Source organism: Colletes gigas, unplaced genomic scaffold, assembly GCF_013123115.1.
Source record: "Colletes gigas isolate AHSC1104 unplaced genomic scaffold, ASM1312311v1 Colletes_gigas_Sc00011, whole genome shotgun sequence".
In the NCBI taxonomy this organism is placed as follows: domain Eukaryota; kingdom Metazoa; phylum Arthropoda; class Insecta; order Hymenoptera; family Colletidae; genus Colletes; species Colletes gigas.
Genome location: NW_025106640.1, coordinates 2,182,191 through 2,201,124, shown reverse-complemented (window position 1 = coordinate 2,201,124; position 18,934 = coordinate 2,182,191). Strand labels below are relative to the sequence as shown.

The 18,934-nt window shown below is 40.0% G+C and overlaps 2 protein-coding genes across 2 annotated transcripts; both read left to right on the top strand.

Annotated features, from left to right (window-relative positions):
* The first annotated feature begins 198 nt into the window (after positions 1–198).
* LOC122398193 (multiple epidermal growth factor-like domains protein 8) lies at positions 199–14,882 on the top strand. Its single transcript, XM_043397867.1, has 25 exons — positions 199–554; positions 1,057–1,371; positions 1,450–1,613; positions 1,692–1,969; positions 2,051–2,235; positions 2,323–2,677; positions 2,751–2,989; positions 3,058–3,291; positions 3,375–3,662; positions 3,939–4,076; positions 4,161–4,405; positions 4,480–5,097; positions 5,167–8,064; positions 8,140–8,564; positions 8,632–8,978; positions 9,053–9,258; positions 9,330–9,609; positions 9,718–9,937; positions 10,008–10,034; positions 10,121–10,436; positions 10,512–10,687; positions 10,767–11,017; positions 11,186–11,194; positions 11,284–11,471; positions 11,548–14,882. The coding sequence occupies exons 2-25, from the start codon at positions 1,167–1,169 to the stop codon at positions 12,394–12,396; spliced, it is 9,141 nt and encodes a 3,046-aa protein (XP_043253802.1). The 5' UTR covers positions 199–554; positions 1,057–1,166; the 3' UTR covers positions 12,397–14,882.
* A 538-nt stretch (positions 14,883–15,420) lies between these two features.
* LOC122398296 (intraflagellar transport protein 80 homolog) lies at positions 15,421–18,930 on the top strand. Its single transcript, XM_043398018.1, has 16 exons — positions 15,421–15,515; positions 15,582–15,760; positions 15,853–15,963; positions 16,031–16,209; positions 16,289–16,378; positions 16,460–16,597; positions 16,665–16,789; positions 16,867–17,115; positions 17,191–17,354; positions 17,434–17,631; positions 17,704–17,854; positions 17,937–18,108; positions 18,179–18,301; positions 18,364–18,503; positions 18,564–18,702; positions 18,799–18,930. The coding sequence occupies exons 1-16, from the start codon at positions 15,421–15,423 to the stop codon at positions 18,895–18,897; spliced, it is 2,352 nt and encodes a 783-aa protein (XP_043253953.1). The 3' UTR covers positions 18,898–18,930.
* The last annotated feature ends 4 nt before the right edge of the window (positions 18,931–18,934 follow it).

Here is an 18,934-nt window from a genome sequence, read left to right as displayed (position 1 = left end):
AAAGAGTCTAGCTTGAAGGTGGATTAACTTATTTATTATTTGCTACTTGAAAGGCATGTTTTATTCACCTGTGTGTGACGTTTCTTTAATCGAAGTGTCCCTGGAAACTTTCGAATATCGAGACCGCGTTCGAAACGAGGGGAACTTAATGGCGGTCGAAGAACCCCCACCCTGACCTCATATACAGGGTAGTCAAGGTGTCAACAGGCGAGGCCGAACAGAGTTTACGCGATAATTCTCGTCTGTTCGTATTAGCACGTTTATTTTGCCGCTGTTCGCGTTATAGTAGAACATTTGAATTTCGTTATTAGCGATACATTATTTGAGAACAATTGGCGTTTGGAGAATGCGACTACTCGAAGCGTAGCACGGTGCAGATTTCTCTGACGTGTATGTGTGTATACGTACATAATGTTTTGATTCAATCGCAGCTGAGATTTTCTCGCGTTTATTCCTTTAAAGAATGTTCCCCGACTTTGTTTCGCCGGCAACAGTGGTAACCAGCTTTTAATTTTTTCTTCGTCGAACGCCATAGGTTTCGTAGTGCAATACACGTGAGCCGACATTTACTATATTATACTCTTTTTTTTTTTTTCAATAAGTGTAGAAAGTTATAGTCATAAACGTTACGCTAACGCTCGATGCACGCATTATTATTGTATAGCATGAATCTGACACCACGTACATTGAACATTATCATAATGATATGACGTTGTTTCCATGGTACCAAATTAATAAATATTTTTTATAAACAAAGACGTCATACAAATTTCATTGCACGCTACTTGCAACAATCATAACCATTAGTATTCAATTCTACATACATTGTGGTCATAAGCAAAAGTGTTCTATCGTATTTTTTTTTATTTTAATTGTGCTGTTTACTGGGGAGGCAATACAAGGTTTATCATAGTTCTTGCATATGTTGTTCTTATCGCTAGAAATTTTAATTCATTGTGTGATGAGAAAATTAAATTTCCTGTGATATCTCTATTAGTAAGTAAATTATTCTTTTATGGAATAAATCCTCAATTAATATAAAGCATGTATTTTTAGATATGACTCTTTATATGAGTTCCTCACAACATAATTGCTCAAAATATATTCCAATGAACGTGGATGATGAGCTTTATTTTACCAAGCAACATTGAGGCGAAGATATTGTAATGGGGTGGGTCTCATCCACCGCAGTATGGATTACTATATGGAGTTGCCTATTGCGGGGCTTCGAACTAGCTCCGCAAACATCTCCAAAACAAATTCCATGTGATAAAACAAGGAAAGTTTTTACCGATTCTTGGGGAATCATTAGCGATGGACCGTTAGGCTCAAATTATACTCAAGATTCTCATTGTGAATGGCTTATAAAAGGTGAATATGATCTCCAATATTCATAATAATTTTGTTTTTAATTCAATCTATATTCAATGTATTTTTAACATTTTGCAGCAAACAATAGTCGCCAATTTATTACTTTAAGTTTCCGTACAATGGGAACAGAATGTAGCTATGATTATGTATTTGTTTATGATGGAGACTCCTTTCGATCTCCACTCTTAGGTAGTTTCAGTGGAAAAACAGAACCACAGCAAGTGACATCATCATCTGGTTATGTAAGATCCTTTAAAAATGAAGGATATGATACTTGTACAGTCACCAGAACGTGCAATAATAAATTTCTTCTTTTACAGATGTTAATATTATTGTATAGTGATACAAACTACGTTTTGGATGGTTTCCATGCAGAATTTTCAGTCACAAATTGTCCAAATAATTGTACAAATCATGGAAAATGTATCAATAATACCTGTTTTTGTGAAAATGACTGGGGTGGGAGAGATTGTTCTAGAGCTCTTTGTCCAAACAATTGCAGCAATGGGGGAGAATGTGGTTTAAAACGATGTCAGTGCCGTAACGGATACTCGGGACAATCTTGCTCGTTGCATAAAACTCATCCAAAAGGCAACAAGTATGTTATAAACTATATCATTCCATTAAATATAGTTATTAAATATGAAAATAGTCTGTACAAGTATTGTACGGCAAACAGGTGGTACTGGCTTTCTCACTCAGAAGGTGGTCTAAGGCCGCGAGCAGCTCATACGGCAGTGTATATAAAAGAAACTGATTCCCTTTACGTTTTTGGCGGCTATGATCTCAATTACATACTCAGCGATTTGGAAGTCTATCAATTTAGTACAAGTCAATGGGAAGATGCGTATGGTAATGTATTAGGTAAGCACCCGATATTTGTTATTATAATTATATGAATTACCAGCATGTTATATAATCTCTTACACGTGACATATCCTTTTATAACAGAAGGCACCTCGTCCGCAGAATATTTAGATCCTATGCTCATCGCGACTGAATTAGACCGGATCGGTGCAGGCACAAAAGAATTGTACGGTCTTCGCAGATCGTCGCTCATTTGGAGAGTACTCTACAGTATTAAAAACAATAATACTTTTAGTTTGCGTAATCATGGTCATGTAGAAAACGGGCAACACGGTTGGTCGGAATTTAGGAATACAGCAGAACACAAAGAACACGAACAAAAAGTTCAAGAAGCAAGGAAAGGCGAAACAAGCAAAAGTACAATTAGGATAGAAAGAAACGATGATCTTAGGAGAAAGCATTCCAGACATCCAAAGCCCAGATACGCACAAACTACAAGGTAAAAATAAAGCACGTTTTACATTTATTGAATATTAATTTGATGTTACTTTATTTGCTATTTATCGTGTTAGACATCGCAGAAATCTCGGGAACTTGGATCTTTATCGCGACCTTCATACTTCGAATGCAAAGAGTGACATATTGAATTGGGAGGAACAGAGCGTCGAAGATCCCATCGGAGACAATATCTTTATAGAAGAGCCTAAGTTAACAACAGATGAATCATTCAATGATGAGCCTACAAAACTACCGATCGACGAATTACCTAAGCCGAGTCCACGTTATGGTCATGCTGCTTGCAGATACGATGGTCAGTTGCGCGTCTAATTGTTAATAAATAATACAACGACACGATTTGCAATTTCGTTTTAATTACAGGTGGTTTTGTTATATATGGTGGTAAAGTACAAGATGGTTCTTTGTCAAACGAACTGTGGCACTACAATGTTAATACGAGCATTTGGACATTACGGGCTAAAAATTCCCCATTCTATCCGCCGCAATTAACAAGACATACTCTTACTTTAGCAAATGATTATATCTATCTTTTCGGCGGTAGCACAGTCGATGGTGAATTTTCGTCAAGCCTCTATAAAATTAAATTGAATTTATGTAAGTTTACCTTTGTATATGTTAAGTCATATTATTTTATTTTAGGTAGAAAATATCTTATATTAAATTTATTTTCATTTCAGCTGATGACACCGCAACCACAGAAAGATGGAAGGAAGTACATCCTCGAGGGGGTAAAGAGTTAGACGTACGCGTAGTTGCACATTCAACTGTATACCATCGTGCTACTAATTCTTTATTAGTTTATGGGGGAGTAGTAGCTAGCGTAGCACGCTTTAGTAAATTATCAGATAGAATGTTTGTGTTTCAACTTGACAGAAAAGTTTGGTCCGAAATTCACTATCCGAGAGCACACCTAAGAGACACTTACGTTCCAAGAGAACGGGCATTTCATACTTGTAATATTATAGGTAATTAGATGTCGTTTTCGTACGTAGTATCCCAACTGCAGTAGTGACCACTTAAGTATCCATGATTTCGGGTGCCAGCTATTATATCTCACTCGCATTTATCCTCTTTCCTTATCTCCGTTGAATTCTGAGAAGCATGCCCACTTAAACGAACGCGGACACTTAAGTGGGCACTACTGTAAACACATGTGACATATTTCAACCTCAGAACTAGTAAAATAAATTACCATAAAACATGACTGATACAGAATTATTTTATGATTATTAATTTTGCAGGGAATTATTTAGTCGTATTTGGTGGTTATTCTCACAGACACAATAAAGAGGAAATTTGCTATGATAATCAGATGTATCTTTATCATCTGGGCTGCCATGCCTGGGTAAGTCACGATGTATTAGGCTTGAATGATAAAGGTAAGCTAAAACATTAACGTTTAAAATAAGGATCACGTAAAACATCAATTGTTCATGTTTGAAAACGTTTATTGTCATGTTTAGATTCTCGTTATCCGAAACAACAAGGAGTATTCGCGCACGCAGCAGACGTACGTAATGGAAACACTTTGTTGTTAGTTGGTGGTTATCATGGAAATGTAAATGCAGATTTACTTGCATATACATTGCCACCGATGCTAGCACCGGGCGACGAAGATTACATAGAACCCGAACAGATCTGTTCAAGACACAAAAGCCTAATGGAGTGTGCCGCTAATCCAGAATGTGGTTGGTGCTCAGCAGATGAGGTATCCTAATACACAAAGTTTACTCAGTTTTCCTCAAAACATAATTACTTTTTAACACTTTGAATTTACTACAGATATGTTATGGTAGAACTATCGGTAGCAATTGTACGACCAATCTTCAAACAACTCGCTGCCCAGGCGTGTGCCCTGCACTTGGAGATTGTCATTCTTGTTTAATACACGGCCAACCAGGTGGAGGTTGGGGTACAACTGCCCACGGGAAAAAGTCCGTTTCGAACAAATTAAACCTTGGCACTTGCACTTGGTGCGTTCAGAATGCTCGTTGTCATCACAAAGATGATAATTATGGAGTCTGCGGTCTCCGAGACGATACACCGTTACAAATACCGGGGTGGTGGGGCCCGAAAGGCACGGAAATAATAAAAGTCGAGGAATGTCGAGAAATGGACAAAAGGCCGGGACTGACATTTTTAAAGTATAAACCTCCGGTAAATTTTAGTCAACCAGACTCGGTAACAATAGTTAACGCCACTACAGTCGATTTTAATGTTCCGTCTATGCAAGGAGCAAAAACAGAATCTGCCCTTGGCGGTGAAATGATTGCTAGATTAATCGGATTCCTTAGACCACCACAGTACTTTTGGGACAGCGCGGTGGAGCACTTGAAGATCTGCGTTAGTTACAATAGCGCAACTCTTCATGTATCGCGAAGCGACGACCCTCAGGAATTGGTAAATTGCTCATTCTTTTATTAATTTGGCAGTTCAAATAAGCCTATAACATCTATCATCTTTTTGTAGGAATTAGTCGCTAATTTAACGGCTGAGACGTCACAGTGCATTCCGACAAAATGGCCAAACGGGCATCAAATGATGCTGTTGCCAGGTCGATATTTATTAGACTTCGAGTCGAAAAGGATGGTGACTACAAGCTACGCGTACGCCAGTAAAATGGAGATTACTCATAATAAGAAGACCGAGAATCCAAAGGTGTTCACTTTCGAGTATCTCGAGCCATATCAAAATGGATCATGTCATCAGTATAAAAATTGCCTTCACTGTTTAACCGATTCCTCGTGTGGCTGGTGCGATATTATCAACAAGTGTCTCTCGCGTTCGATCAATGAAACGGAACATTGCGTAGCTGACGTGGAATGGGACGAGGACGGGAGTCCGATTAGCGAATGGCACTATTTAACCATCACACCTTCAGCCTGTGCTAATTGTTCAAATTACATCTCCTGCGAATCTTGCGTGGGTAGCAACTTGTGCGAGTGGTGGACGGAGGAAGCTCGTTGCGCGAGAATAGGCAGACTACCTAACGCTGTCGTCAACCTCGATCATTGCCCGATTCCGTGTAGACAGCGCTCAAACTGCACACAATGCTTAGACGAGCGTGGAAGGTGCGTGTGGTGCGAAGCCACGCAAGAGTGCTTCTCTTTCTCGGTGTACACGTCTGAGTATCAGTTTGGTTTATGCCGGGAATGGATGGATCAAGCCGGTCTAATGGGAGTAACGTCCAGATCTGGATCGTCTCTGACGGGTAACGATCAATGCAAAAGCTGCAGCCGGCACACAAACTGTTCCAGCTGTCTGCATTCGCTGAGCTGCGGCTGGTGTTACAGCCTGGAGAACCCTATTTTAGGAGCATGCGTGCAGGGAGATTTCAATCAACCGCACGTCAATTGCAGCTTGGTCGTTAACGAGTATCAGAACAGCACCTTGGAGGCTGACGAATCCAGTTGGGCGTACGCTCAGTGCCCGGACGTCGACGAGTGCGACTTGGGTCTACACGATTGCCATCAGAACGCGTTGTGCACAAATACTCACGGTAGCTTTAGCTGCCAGTGCAAAAGAGGCTTCAACGGCGACGGTAAAGAGAATTGTACCAAAACTTGCTACGAGAAATGCATCAACGGTTACTGCAGCGAGGCGCCCGATTACAAATGCGAGTGCTACCTTGGCTGGACTGGGCCGGATTGCAGAACGAATTGCGGCTGTTACAATCATTCCACTTGCGTGCTGGGGCCGGGTGTCTGCGACGAGTGTCAGGACTGGACGACAGGCGTGTATTGCGAGGAATGCAAAGCTGGTAGTTACGGTAACGCCACAACGTCGCTAGGATGCAAGAAGTGCAACTGCAACGAACACGGGAACAAAGAGTTGGGCATCTGCGACCGACAGACCGGTGCATGCTTTTGTCGCGACAACACGCAGGACGACATGTGTCAACGCTGCAAGAAGGGCTATTACGGGGATCCAAGAGACGGTGGAATGTGTTATTATGGTTGCATGTCGCGAGGTATGCTAGGGGGCGAAGGAGCTGGCAAGCAAGGCCTCGGTAGCAGACACTCGCAATTGTCACTCTGGGAAAGTCATTTCGGGGAGTCACCGACGAGGGAGTGTCTCTGGATAGTCAGCCCAAAGACGGATCTTTCGTCGGATAACATGCTCTCTGAGACGCAAAGCGTAATTCAGTTTACTATACACGACGATATTAACGTTAGCTGCCAAGAGAACAGCGTTTACGTGTACGACGGACTCCCCGAATTTGTCTCGTCGTCTACTAGTCATCAGAGTCAGCTGTTGGGCGTTTATTGTACAGAAAGCACCGACTATCCTGTAACGGTGGAAGCCAAGTCTGGATTCCTCACCGTTCACTATAAGCAACTGGACGAGGTGGAGGGATTCAATGCAAGTTACATAATAATGACATGTAACAGTTGTCCTGGGAATCGCGAATGTCGAAGCGGGAATTGCTTGTGCAAAGCCGGTTTCGTGGGTATCAATTGCGATATTGAATTATGCCCCAATAACTGCACCTCGTCCAGAAAGCAAGGAATCTGTGATAAGGGCTATGGTCGCTGCGTTTGTACCCCTGGATACGGCGGTCACGATTGTTCGATTGTGATCAAAGAGCATCAATTGATCTTTACCGAACTGTTCAATTCCGAATACTTGGCGGATCACTTGGATCATCTGCGAAAAACCCTACCGCGATTCGGTCACACTTTGGTGGCCGATAGAAGGGGTAGTCTGTGGATGTTCGGGGGTTATTCTCTCAGCCATGGTCCTCTGAACGATATCAGACTTTTTGATACTAAAAACAACACATGGATGCCCATCACCGTGGAATCCACTTCGGAGGCCTCTATGCCTCAAGGCAGATATTTCCATGCGACCGAAATAGTTCACAGCAGGCAACAAATATACGTTTACGGTGGTCTGTCGATGAAAGAGGAGAACATTCAAGGATTATCAAACAATACACTCAGCGATTTCTGGAAATTTAGTCTACAGAATCAAAGATGGATGCAGATCATGCAAAACGAGTTGGGAAGGGAACCACCGCCGTTGGCCGGCCATACGTTGACTTTACGCAGAAACGGTGAATCTGAGAGCCTGATACTGATCGGGGGATTTAGCCCCAAGTATGGATACCTTGATATAGTATGGGAATTTAATTTGGAAACGGAAACTTGGAGTACGATAAACACAATTGGAAACGGACCGTTAGGAGTTTATGGTCATTCCACTGTGTATCATAGCAAATCGGATAGTTTTTATATTTTTGGTGGATACACTTACGCGATAAATCGGACTTTCATCTCGAACAAATTGTACGCGTTGAACTATAAAACTCGCACTTGGTCCGTACTTCCACCGTTCGACGATGATCTTACCGATGGAAACAGCTTGGTGAGCAGATATTTATTTATTCATTAGCGTTCCAAAGTTGTGAAGGATGATTGTAATAGTGCTGTTTTATTGTAGCCTCAAGCTAGGTTCCTTCATTCCGCTGTTACGACTGATGAATACATGGTCATATTCGGTGGTCGCCAAAATCCCCATAACACTTCTGATTCACTGATTGCTTACAAATATTCGTGTAATTTATGGATCCGTTTGATAACAAAAGATATGGAAGTTATTGGGAGTCCACCGCCGCCAGCATATGCTCATGCAATGACTCACGCTGATCCAGAATCCAACGCTGTGTATGTGGTCGGTGGTTTTGATGGGGGAATTAAAAGTCACGTTACTCTCATTAATATACCTGAAGATTTATGTAATCTCTGGACGGACAAAATAACTTGCAGAAAATACTTTGGATGCTCTTTTTGTTCTGTTACTACCATCAGTGGGAATAATGCTTCCTTTTGTTTCTCTAATGAAGTGTCCGTTAATAAGGATGATAGGTAAACCTGTGCATTTAATTAAATATAGGCCACTCAAATAACTCGCTTACACTTAGTTTCGTTTCAGATGCGATATCAATGTCACTCAAGCTCAACGATCAAACGGAATCTTCTGCGATTCGAAATGGATGGCGAGCAGAAAATGTCAGAATTTTAAAACTTGCACCGAATGCTTGGCAGAGTGGCCATACTACATAAACGAGGATCCAGTGTGCAAATGGTGCACAAATTGTCAAAATGGAACGTGCATACCGTCCGAGAAGGATTGCGACGAGTTAAACAAGTGCAGTATCAGGCAAATATCGGTGACGGACGTGAATCAATGCGGCGAACGTCAGTGCCCAGCGAGTGACTGTGAGAAATGCAACAGGCTCGATGAAGGTTGTGTTTGGACAAGGCAAGTCTCGAAGACTTGTAAGTATTAAAAGCTGATTAGATCGCGACAGCGTTTATTATTAATTCTTAACGCGTTTTGCGAATGTTGTTAGCCGAAGTGGGAGTCGCGGTAACAGGCGAACCTGTGTATGATTGGAACTGCGTACCGGATGATACCTTCGAGAGATCCAGTATTAAAATTGGAAGCACGCAATGCGAGAAACGGTGTGCAGATCATAAGGACTGTAAAAGTTGTTTGAAGGGCACGGGCGCTGAGGGTGGATGGCGGGAATGCAGATGGTCAACACAACTTAACGAAGCAAGTTCATTAGAATAAAAAAATAAACTAAAATAATTGAAACGTTATGCTACACGTTCGTTCATTTTTAGTGTATCTCTCCGTCGTATCAGCCTCTTTACTGCGCTGGTGGTGTGTGTGGTTTGGTACTACGCAGCCCTGATATGGATCATTGTCCCGAACCATGTTCCGTTTTCAAGCAATGCAGCACATGCTTGAAGCATTCACACTGTGGATGGTGTTCTTTAAATTCGACTAACACAACTGGTCAAGGGATATGCACCGAGGGCTCGTTGGAGGCTCCTGCAGATCATCCAGCTGGTGGAACGTGTGAAATGCTATATTATCAACAGTTTCCTCAGACGGAACCGCGTGAGTAATAACTTGCATACTGACGACATTATTTAAATATGCGTTGCGTTAATTTTATGCATCTTGCGTTAGATTTAGTTAACAACGTTCATTTCCGATTATTTACAGCACTCACGACTACGTTGCCCTCCGATTTTGTAATATCTTTTAAGAGTCCATTAATTCCTGCTGTAATAGCGAAGCCAGTATTTTCTTGGCATTACGTGCGATGCCCGCCGGAAAACGAATGCACCAATGGCCACCATACATGCTCCCCAAAGAGTGAAAAATGTTTCGATTCCGAGGAAGGGTTTGAGTGCATGTGTGGCGATGGATATAAAACTGAAACGTAATTCTATTTGCTCTTGTGAAATTAAGTGTAATAAGCAATGTGTTGATCGATTTATATTTATTTCCAGGCCCTCCTCGTTCAACGAGTTTGGAAGGTGAGATTGGTATATCGTTTAACTACGGCAAAGCCTTAAATTATTATTCTCTATTTTTTTCTATTTACAATGTATTTTATCTTCAGAAAAATTTGTGTACCAATGTGCACGCAAGGTTGTGTCAGAGGAACGTGTGTAGAACCAAATATTTGCCGCTGTGATTTTGGTTACGTAGGTGCCAATTGCTCCATTCAGTGCCAGTGTAACGGCCATAGTAATTGCGAGGGCCCAGACAAGTTGGACGTCTGTTTAGAGTGCCATAATAACACGATGGGACCACAATGTGACAAGTGTTTACCTTTATTTGTTGGGAATCCAGCGGACAATGGACAATGCGTACCATGCCTCGAATATTGCAACGGGCATACACGAATTTGCATCAATGAGAGCATGACCGTGCCGGTAATTTATTTATTTTCGCCTATTGAAAGTATAAATGAAAATTAAACAAATCGTGAGAATCATTGTTCTTTACAGGATCCAAATTCTATTAACAAAATGTCGATAGAATTGTTAAAGAAACAGCTGGTCGAGGGTCCTGTAGCCAAGGCGAAATGCGTGAATTGTGGCAATAATACGAAAGGTGACAAATGTGGCGAATGCATGATTGGATATTTCAGAGGAACGGAAGATCTGCACGATGTGTGTCGACCGTTAGTATTTTTATAAATATTACCGCGTTTAAATAGTTTACTAGATACAATATATTACTTCAATAAAATATTTTTTCAGTTGTGAATGTCACGGGCATGGATTTACTTGCGATCCTGTAACGGGAGAAAAGTGCAATTGTGGTAATAATACGGAAAGTGAGCCATGTACCAGCGGGCCTATGAAGGATACAAATACTGGCGGCCCGCCATGTTGGATGGTACAATGCAGTAAATGCAAAGAGAATTATGCCGGCAAACCAATCATGGGTCATCAGTGTTACAAGACAGTAACAGTCGACAACAAGATGTGTTTTGATTCCAAATTAATAGGTAAGTACTTTGATAAGTGATCAAGTACATACATTCTTTCGTTCATGTTTTAAATACATCTGAATTGATCATAAATTTCTCCATTACATAAACTCCTATTATTCGTGCACTTTGCACTTTAACGAAGTATTAATTTTCTCAAATTGTCTCATTCTATTCTATCTGGAGGATCTTATGGTTCGTACACCTCCAATAATGAATTACAATGTCTCTCACGAGCTTGTACGCGTTTCTTATACCAGCCTGCCATTTTTCATCGATTACAGATGAGTGTAAAATGAAACCAAAACCATTAAATCCTGGCCAGACGGTATTCTACATGGTGCAACCTCGTTTCCTGAATGTCGATATCAGAGTCATGGTGGACGTAACACAAGGAGCGTTAGACCTATTCCTCAGCCCTCGTGACGATTCCTTTGTCGTTACTTTAAATTCATCGACGGGCTACCAAGACGTGCGTTTTCAAAACTATTCTTTTCACTGTAAAATATTAAATTTTGAGTTTCATATCAGTCTGTAATTACCTACAGGTTGAATTGGACAACAGATTCGTATGGCGCAAAGATCCACACAATATATGGCTGGACGAGCACACTCGTAGCATAATGAGGATCGTCGAATTCCATCCAAACAAAACGTTTGCATCTAACGGCACTACCACCGAACCAAGTTGGAACACCGGCCCCCAATACATCGTAATGGAACGCTACGCGGAAAGTTTGGCCACTTTTTTAACGATCGAGAAGAGGAACACGTTCTTGGTCGTCAGGAATCTCACGAATCGATTGGTATTAACATTACCGCAGGACAAACACGAGCTCCATCAAACGAAATTTCATATCGCGTTAAGGGCAATCGATCCTGTTCATCCGAAGATAAATGGTCGAGCTGCTTACGGGATGATATTCTTCCGACAGGATCAGCTACATATCGATTTGTTCGTATTTTTCTCCGTGTTCTTTTCCTGTTTCTTTTTATTCCTGGCGGCGTGCGTGGTCGCTTGGAAAACGAAACAAGCAGCCGATGTACGAAGAGCGCGAAGAAGACACGTCGTCGAAATGTTACACATGGCCAAGAGACCATTCGCCTCGGCTACCATCATTTACGATCGAAACGGGAACGACTGCAGTCCGAGCTCGCCGCAGCGAAAAACTAGACGTAACAAATTGGTCAGCTTTCACAGCGACGTCAGACCGGTGGCAGTCGAGCCAACCGACGACGGTGTCGCCGCCGTGGCCACTGTCTTTATCAGACTACCAGGTGGTCGTCAGGCTCCCGTTAAATTGGCCCTTGGCAGCTCGTTGATACTACTGACCAGAGTCTATCCGGTCAACAGTAGGGTGTTCCTAAGACGTAGAAACAGTCACGCGCTGAACTGAGCTTCTCTCGGTAGGAATTTCTTTTTCCGCTATCTCCTAAAGTCTGCTAAAAAAGCTCTCGAAACACGTAGACGGTCATTTTTATTCTTAACACTTGCGAATCGTTTTCGTTGATCTCATCTTTCATTTTAATTATCCGTCTTGTCCGTGTTGTTTGGTGCATGATTGTTACACGAATCAGGAAAATAAACATTTTCACACGCAGCGGAATTCTTTGGATTTTAAATCGCAACGCGTCGAATTTTTTTTCTCTTTTTTTTTTTTTTACCGAGGATTCATCATTTGTTCTGCCATCGTCGACATTGTTCAACATTCGCCAGTAATATGAATCTTTAGTATAATCTTGTATTATAGTTGCAAAGAAACAATTGTAAGGGTATTTAAGCTAGGTGATAATATATTGTCATACCATTCCATGACGAGACTGTATGTTTGTATATAAGAATCTGTAATTATGTATTAATTCGTAATTTACACGTTTTTGTAGAAGCATTTTATGTGAACCGGGCATGGTTTTGTGTCTTGGAACGTTTTGCGGTTACTTTCGATGGAAAGTGGAGAATTTTACTGTGTCGTTTTACGAAACTTTGCGCAATTGTTCTCAGACGTATTGCAAAGGTGTATTTACTCGCTGTCATAAAAGTCGACTACCTTAATCGAGGGCTGCGAGTGGAGGGAAGGTAGCTACGAGTATTATTCTCACTATCAGGTTCTTCTTTCATATTTCAATAACGGTTTTTAGATAAGATCAAAATTTTTAACGAGAAACGAAACATTCAATTACATCGAGCGAACGAAGCAGGTGATTTTACCATTACGACCCATGTAAATATTGAAATTGTCAGCCGTGGAACAGATTGTAAAGCTTGATGTGATAGTATTCCAGCACAGATACCGACAGGATTACTTTCAGAGCGACGAAAACGTAACGGTAATCATACCAGCTGACACTACTTCCTAGCAGTTGGCAAACGTGGTGATTCTCAAACACGACGCGTATACGTGTACATTTTGTACGAACGTGCGCTGTTAGAAATATCTTAAGTGCTGAAATGAAATCGAATCGTATTCGCATAATTTAAACGAACAGTATTAGTATCGTTGATTAGAAAGAAGCTCGAGGACGCGTGAGTCGAAAAAGGTTCCTATGCCAAAAACTGATGAGGAATAACGGATCGTCGTAGAATAATAATATATTATTTATGGCGGGAAACGATAGAAACGTAAAGAACTTTAATTAGAGAAGGTTGTAAATACACCGGATACACATTTACGAATGTTTATTGACACCGTATATATTCTGATTGTAAAATACTACCACCAATAGATATCGACTTGAATCGAATGAAACTGAGAGGTAAAGAGAACGTGTCTTTTATCAAAGATGATAAGGTTACGCATTAATCAAAGATATAAATAGGGTGTTGATGTAATGATATTAACGTGTACTATTAAGAAAGAATGTAAGCAAATTAATTGAAAATATGAGCGACGTAGTGACATAAATGTAAATAAATAAGGAGGGATTTTGCTAAACTGTTACGCGGTACCAAACAGGTTCAACATATTCTGTACAGAATGTTTTTTCGGATAATTGTTACGCGGTTTGAATGTTTTACACTGTACTCGTGTAGAACGCAATAGATGCTCAATCAAATATGTTTACTTATTTAAGTAAATAAATATTGGTATTAATCAATGGAAAAATTTCAATACTATCGGTTTTAAAAAATTCTACGAGTACAGTGCGAAGCATTCTAGGCATGCCATCTGTAGTATCGAGAGAATGCACTGTTTTTCCTTTATCAGGAATAATAATGCACCGAGCAATTGTTGAGTGTGCATACGACAATGTAACACGTCCTGTCCGTTGAATCTCAAGTCTATTTTTTTTTTCTCACGAGTCTCGTCATTGCGCATCTAGACGACAAATAATTTTATTACTTCGAGAACTTCGAATTCGTCTCTCTTTGAATATATTTTTCTCTTTTTATTCTTCTTTATCATCGCGGTTCACGGTTATACTCGTTTACATCCACGCGACCAACTATCCTAACTATTCACCCGCGAGGTTTGCGCAACAATCTGTAAACACATATGTAAAGATACAAACTAACGTGTATGTACATTTATATAGATTTACGTAATAGAGATATATATATATTATATATACATATTATGTATACACGATGAATGTGTAATTTCTCGGTTGTACAGATCTGAGCGTTATCTCCAAAATGTTCTATTTTATATATAATTATTACATTGCATTCAATGTAAGCGATATCTTCCAATGCCGGCATTGTATCGCGTTGAGAAATGTTTGTAACACGTCGAAGACACTGTCGTTTATCAAGTGTATAGAAAAGGTTGTGAGGTCCGTTGGTGCAGGCATTCTTGTTAAGGTTCGCCAGGCGTCGTGGATTTATTTGTAGCCGTGGGGAGGATTAATGAGGTTGTGCTAATGAAGATTAATGAAGTGTATCGAGGAAGCTTTAATAAACGTGTGTAAAATTGGGTTTCACTCGATGAGTTTTCATTGAAACTATACATAGAGGGTGTTCAACCACCCCCTGTTAAAAATTTTAATGGGGGATTCTGGAGGCCAAAATAGGACGAAAATAAAGAATACCAATTCGTCGATTAGAATCTCCCATTAAAATTTTTCCCAGTGATGGCTGAACACTCTGTATATCAACACATTTAATTTACAGTCAATACATTGAAATCATATAACCACAAAAGATAAAAATAGAAGTATCTAAAGAGCAGAGGCGCAAGAGAATTTTGATATCTCAAAAAACACTTTGTATAACGATTATATGTATATATGAACCAAGCAAATGTCCAATTGCTATGGTAACTATACCTCACAACAAAGTTCTGTCGAGGCTCCTCAAAGTACGCGATCGAATTTGTATATAGAATGTCCAAGTCGTGCGATGACAAATGCATAGTAATTGTACACGAAGCCAAGAAAGTGACAAATATATTAAAATATAAATTGAGGCAGAATCGTGTAATATGAGATTCAAAATATCATTGCAAAATCGTAATGGCCACAAACGGCTGGTAACGTGCGTAGCATGGAGCTCGGCGGAGGAAATTTATTCCTGCGGGTATGTTTTTAACATTCATGAAAAATTACATCCGCGAAGTAATCGATTATTACTTTTTTCCTACAGCGAGGATCATTTGTTGATATCTTGGCACCTGGAAGGCGGAATCGCTCATTCCAGCATCGTTACAGAATTTCCCGATGACTTTTATCCCACGGATATGCAATGGCATCCACGGCCAAATTATACAACGTTGATTACGAAGAAGCAATCGTTGGATGTTTTGTTGATCACTACAGCGGATGGTATTTACTTCGAGAATTTCAAACTAACATGTTTACTGCTTATTTTATTGCAATACATATTACTGTGCTCTAATTTGATATTTTTATTGTAGGAAAGTATCATTTGGTAAATAAGAATGGACGTATAGAGAAAAGTGTTGATGCTCACAAAGGAGCAACAACAGTGGGCAAGTGGAGCAGCGACGGTTCTGCCCTCTTGACTGGTAATTTGAACACTTTGCAAAGGGGAAATCCTGAATAGTTGACTGCACAATATTTGAACAATTTCAGCTGGCGAGGATGGTTTGATAAAAGTATGGTCACGTAGCGGGATGCTTCGATCCGTTATAGTTAGAGGCACGTTGCCTATTTTATCAGCTGTCTGGAGTCCTGATTGTATGACAGTGCTGTATTCTCAGGGAGCTCATCTAACATTCCAATCACTTAATTCTAACTCCAAACCTCGAAAGGTTTATTAATTTAATACATACATGCAGCCTTTAAATTATTAAAGAACAGATTAATGATCAAAGAAATCTTTCATTTCAGTTACTTGCACATGATGGACTTATTTTGGTTTTATGTTGGAATCATACTCATGGGCTCATAGTGTCTGGTGGGGAAGATTGTAGGTACAAGGTATGTACAATTACAAAGCATGAATTTTCATTGTGAAAGAAAAGATTTAATTAAATTTAAATTGAATCTTTTTCCCCAAAGGTGTGGGACTCAAATGGCAGTCAGTTGTTTTCTAGCAATGCAGGAACTCACCCCATTACGGCCGTGAGTTGGAGCTACTCTGGAAACCATTTTGCTGTTGGATCATTTAATACAATCAAGCTTTGCGACAAAACGGGAGTTAGTTTAGATTTATATTATATATTGTAATTTAGATTTACAAATCATTAATATGTATTTTTTTTAGTGGTCCCATTCATTAGAAAAAATTAATGTTGGAAGTATATACAGTATTGCTTGGTCTAACGACAGTACTCAGGTTGCTATGGCTTGCGGTAATGGAACCGTGTTGACTGGACATATAATAGATAGGTATAAACAAAAGATATAATAACAGAATGTTATCGAAAACCATTGCTTCTGTATTTATGGATTCTAAAAATAAATAGGAGATTAGAATGGAATAATTATGAAGCCACGTTGACCAAACGAAAAGTAATCGAAGTCAGGCATATTAATAACGAAATCAGAGAAACATTAGACATATCTGATCGCGTGGTTCAGTTAGAATTTGGTTTCGATCATTTAGTTGTCATCACGCCGGCGCAATGTCACGTTTACTCGGTAACGAATTGGAACACGCCGGCCATATTTGATTTGAAGAATACCAGCATATCAGGGGTACTTCTTGCAGAGAAGTATATAATAATTATCTTATATTTCTGACGAATAAAGAGAAAATATTCGGTGTTAATGCAAACGCTACTTTTTAGACACTTCTTACTGGTTGAATGGAACAGCGTATCGTTGTACAGTTATCAAGGTCGGTTACTGGGGACTCCAAAATGGAAAGGAATGACGCAGGAACGACTTCATCCTCCTTGCGTGTCACTGTGCACCGACACGTTGGTTTTGAGATCGCAAACGAATGAAAAATGTACGACAGAACGTATTCTCGGGTACGAAAAAAAAGGAAATTGTTCCATACATGATTTCTTATGAAAGTTATTATTTAGTGCTGCACGTTTTGGAGTTGGCTTACAACAAACCGACGACAGAAAGTCAACCTTACACGCATCTTCAAAGTATCACAAGGGTAGCGTTGAATCATATCGGAGGACCCGCTGATCGACAAGTAGCGTTAATCGATGTAAATAAAGATTTGTTTTTGGTTTCTGTGAGAACTTCGGGTTTCGGTAGAATATGCAAAATAGGTAGGCATTTTTCGTATTCGCGATAGATGTTCAGTGTCAAACGTTTCTATAAATTATCACTTGCTTTTTCAGCTGCTATGACTCAAGACATTGCGTGGGCGACTGATGCAAATGTCTTAGCAGCAATGTTGGACGCAACGCTGTCGGTGTGGTTGTGTCCTAATTGCGTACATTATAGCGACCGTAAAATAATAAAAAAAACAAGGATCGATAAAGAAAGCAGGTTTTAGTTAAATTTCATTCTCCTCTGTTAAATTCAATTTATTCGATCGTACCTTGTACTTACATTTTGCAAATACTTTCAGTGAATTTGGTAAACAGCCGAGTATAGTAAACGTGTACAATGGTATGGTGATGATACGTCGCGGCGATGGAGCGTTAGTAGCTTCTACATTTTATACGTTTTTCATTAGTCTTCATCAGCATATATTGAACAAGAGATGGAAAGAAGCGTTGTCTCTTTGTCGAATTGCTCAGGTAATTAGTGTACTTTTAATTTCCTGTATAGTTGAGATTTCGATTTCTCTAAAACGAACCTACCCGTTAGAATGAAATATTGTGGACCTGTATGGCCGTTATGGCAACCGACAATAAAGAAATGAACGCCGCGGAGGAAGCATACGCAGCGATATCAAGATTCGACAAAGTCGATTATATTCAATATATAAAGGTAACAATTTAAATACAACTGGAAATAGTTTTTAATAATGCCCATTTATTTGCCATTGAAAGGGTCTGCCAAGTAAAACGGAGAGACTGGCAGAAATGGCGCTGCTGTCGGGCGATTTATTAACTGCTGAAGGTATACTCTTGCAAAACGGATTAATTGAAGAAGCTATACGAATCAACCTTGAAATGTACAACTGGAACAGGTATTGTTTAATTCGTCGTAAGTTGTTTTCAATTGTTTTTAATTTTTTTTTTTTTCTTAGAGCGTTAGAGTTGGCAATCAGACACAAAAAACAGCAAGAGGAAGTATTGCGGGCAAGAAAAGAGTACCTTCAAGTAATCAATAAGGAAGAAACAAATCAAAGTTTTCTTGCGTATATGGCGACCATTGCTAAAGCGCAAGTAAACAAATAACTCTCTTTCATCGCACAGTTCCAGCCATCTTGCACATCATACGTACATTTTTTATTAAACAGTGAGACAACCTATTTTCACCAGGAAGTCATCGAAACTCCTCTCTTTCGACCAGACCCGGTCGAGCCATCGGAAACGGAAGTACAAAAGCCCGAATCGTCGGATCGAGAAATGCATATGTGAAAGGGCAACAACAGTCTCGTTTATACAAATTGTTTAT

Bases quoted from the DNA above. Each gene is read 5' to 3' on its own strand.
- LOC122398193 (XM_043397867.1), top strand. From the start codon at position 1,167: ATGGGGTGGGTCTCATCCACCGCAGTATGGATTACTATATGGAGTTGC. The intron at 9,259-9,329 runs GCAAGTTCATTA...GTTCATTTTTAG, and splicing joins GGTCAACACAACTTAACGAA to TGTATCTCTCCGTCGTATCA. The intron at 11,472-11,547 runs GTGCGTTTTCAA...AATTACCTACAG, and splicing joins CATCGACGGGCTACCAAGAC to GTTGAATTGGACAACAGATT.
- LOC122398296 (XM_043398018.1), top strand. From the start codon at position 15,421: ATGAGATTCAAAATATCATTGCAAAATCGTAATGGCCACAAACGGCTG. The intron at 15,964-16,030 runs GTAATTTGAACA...GAACAATTTCAG, and splicing joins CGGTTCTGCCCTCTTGACTG to CTGGCGAGGATGGTTTGATA. The intron at 16,790-16,866 runs GTATAAACAAAA...AAAAATAAATAG, and splicing joins ACTGGACATATAATAGATAG to GAGATTAGAATGGAATAATT.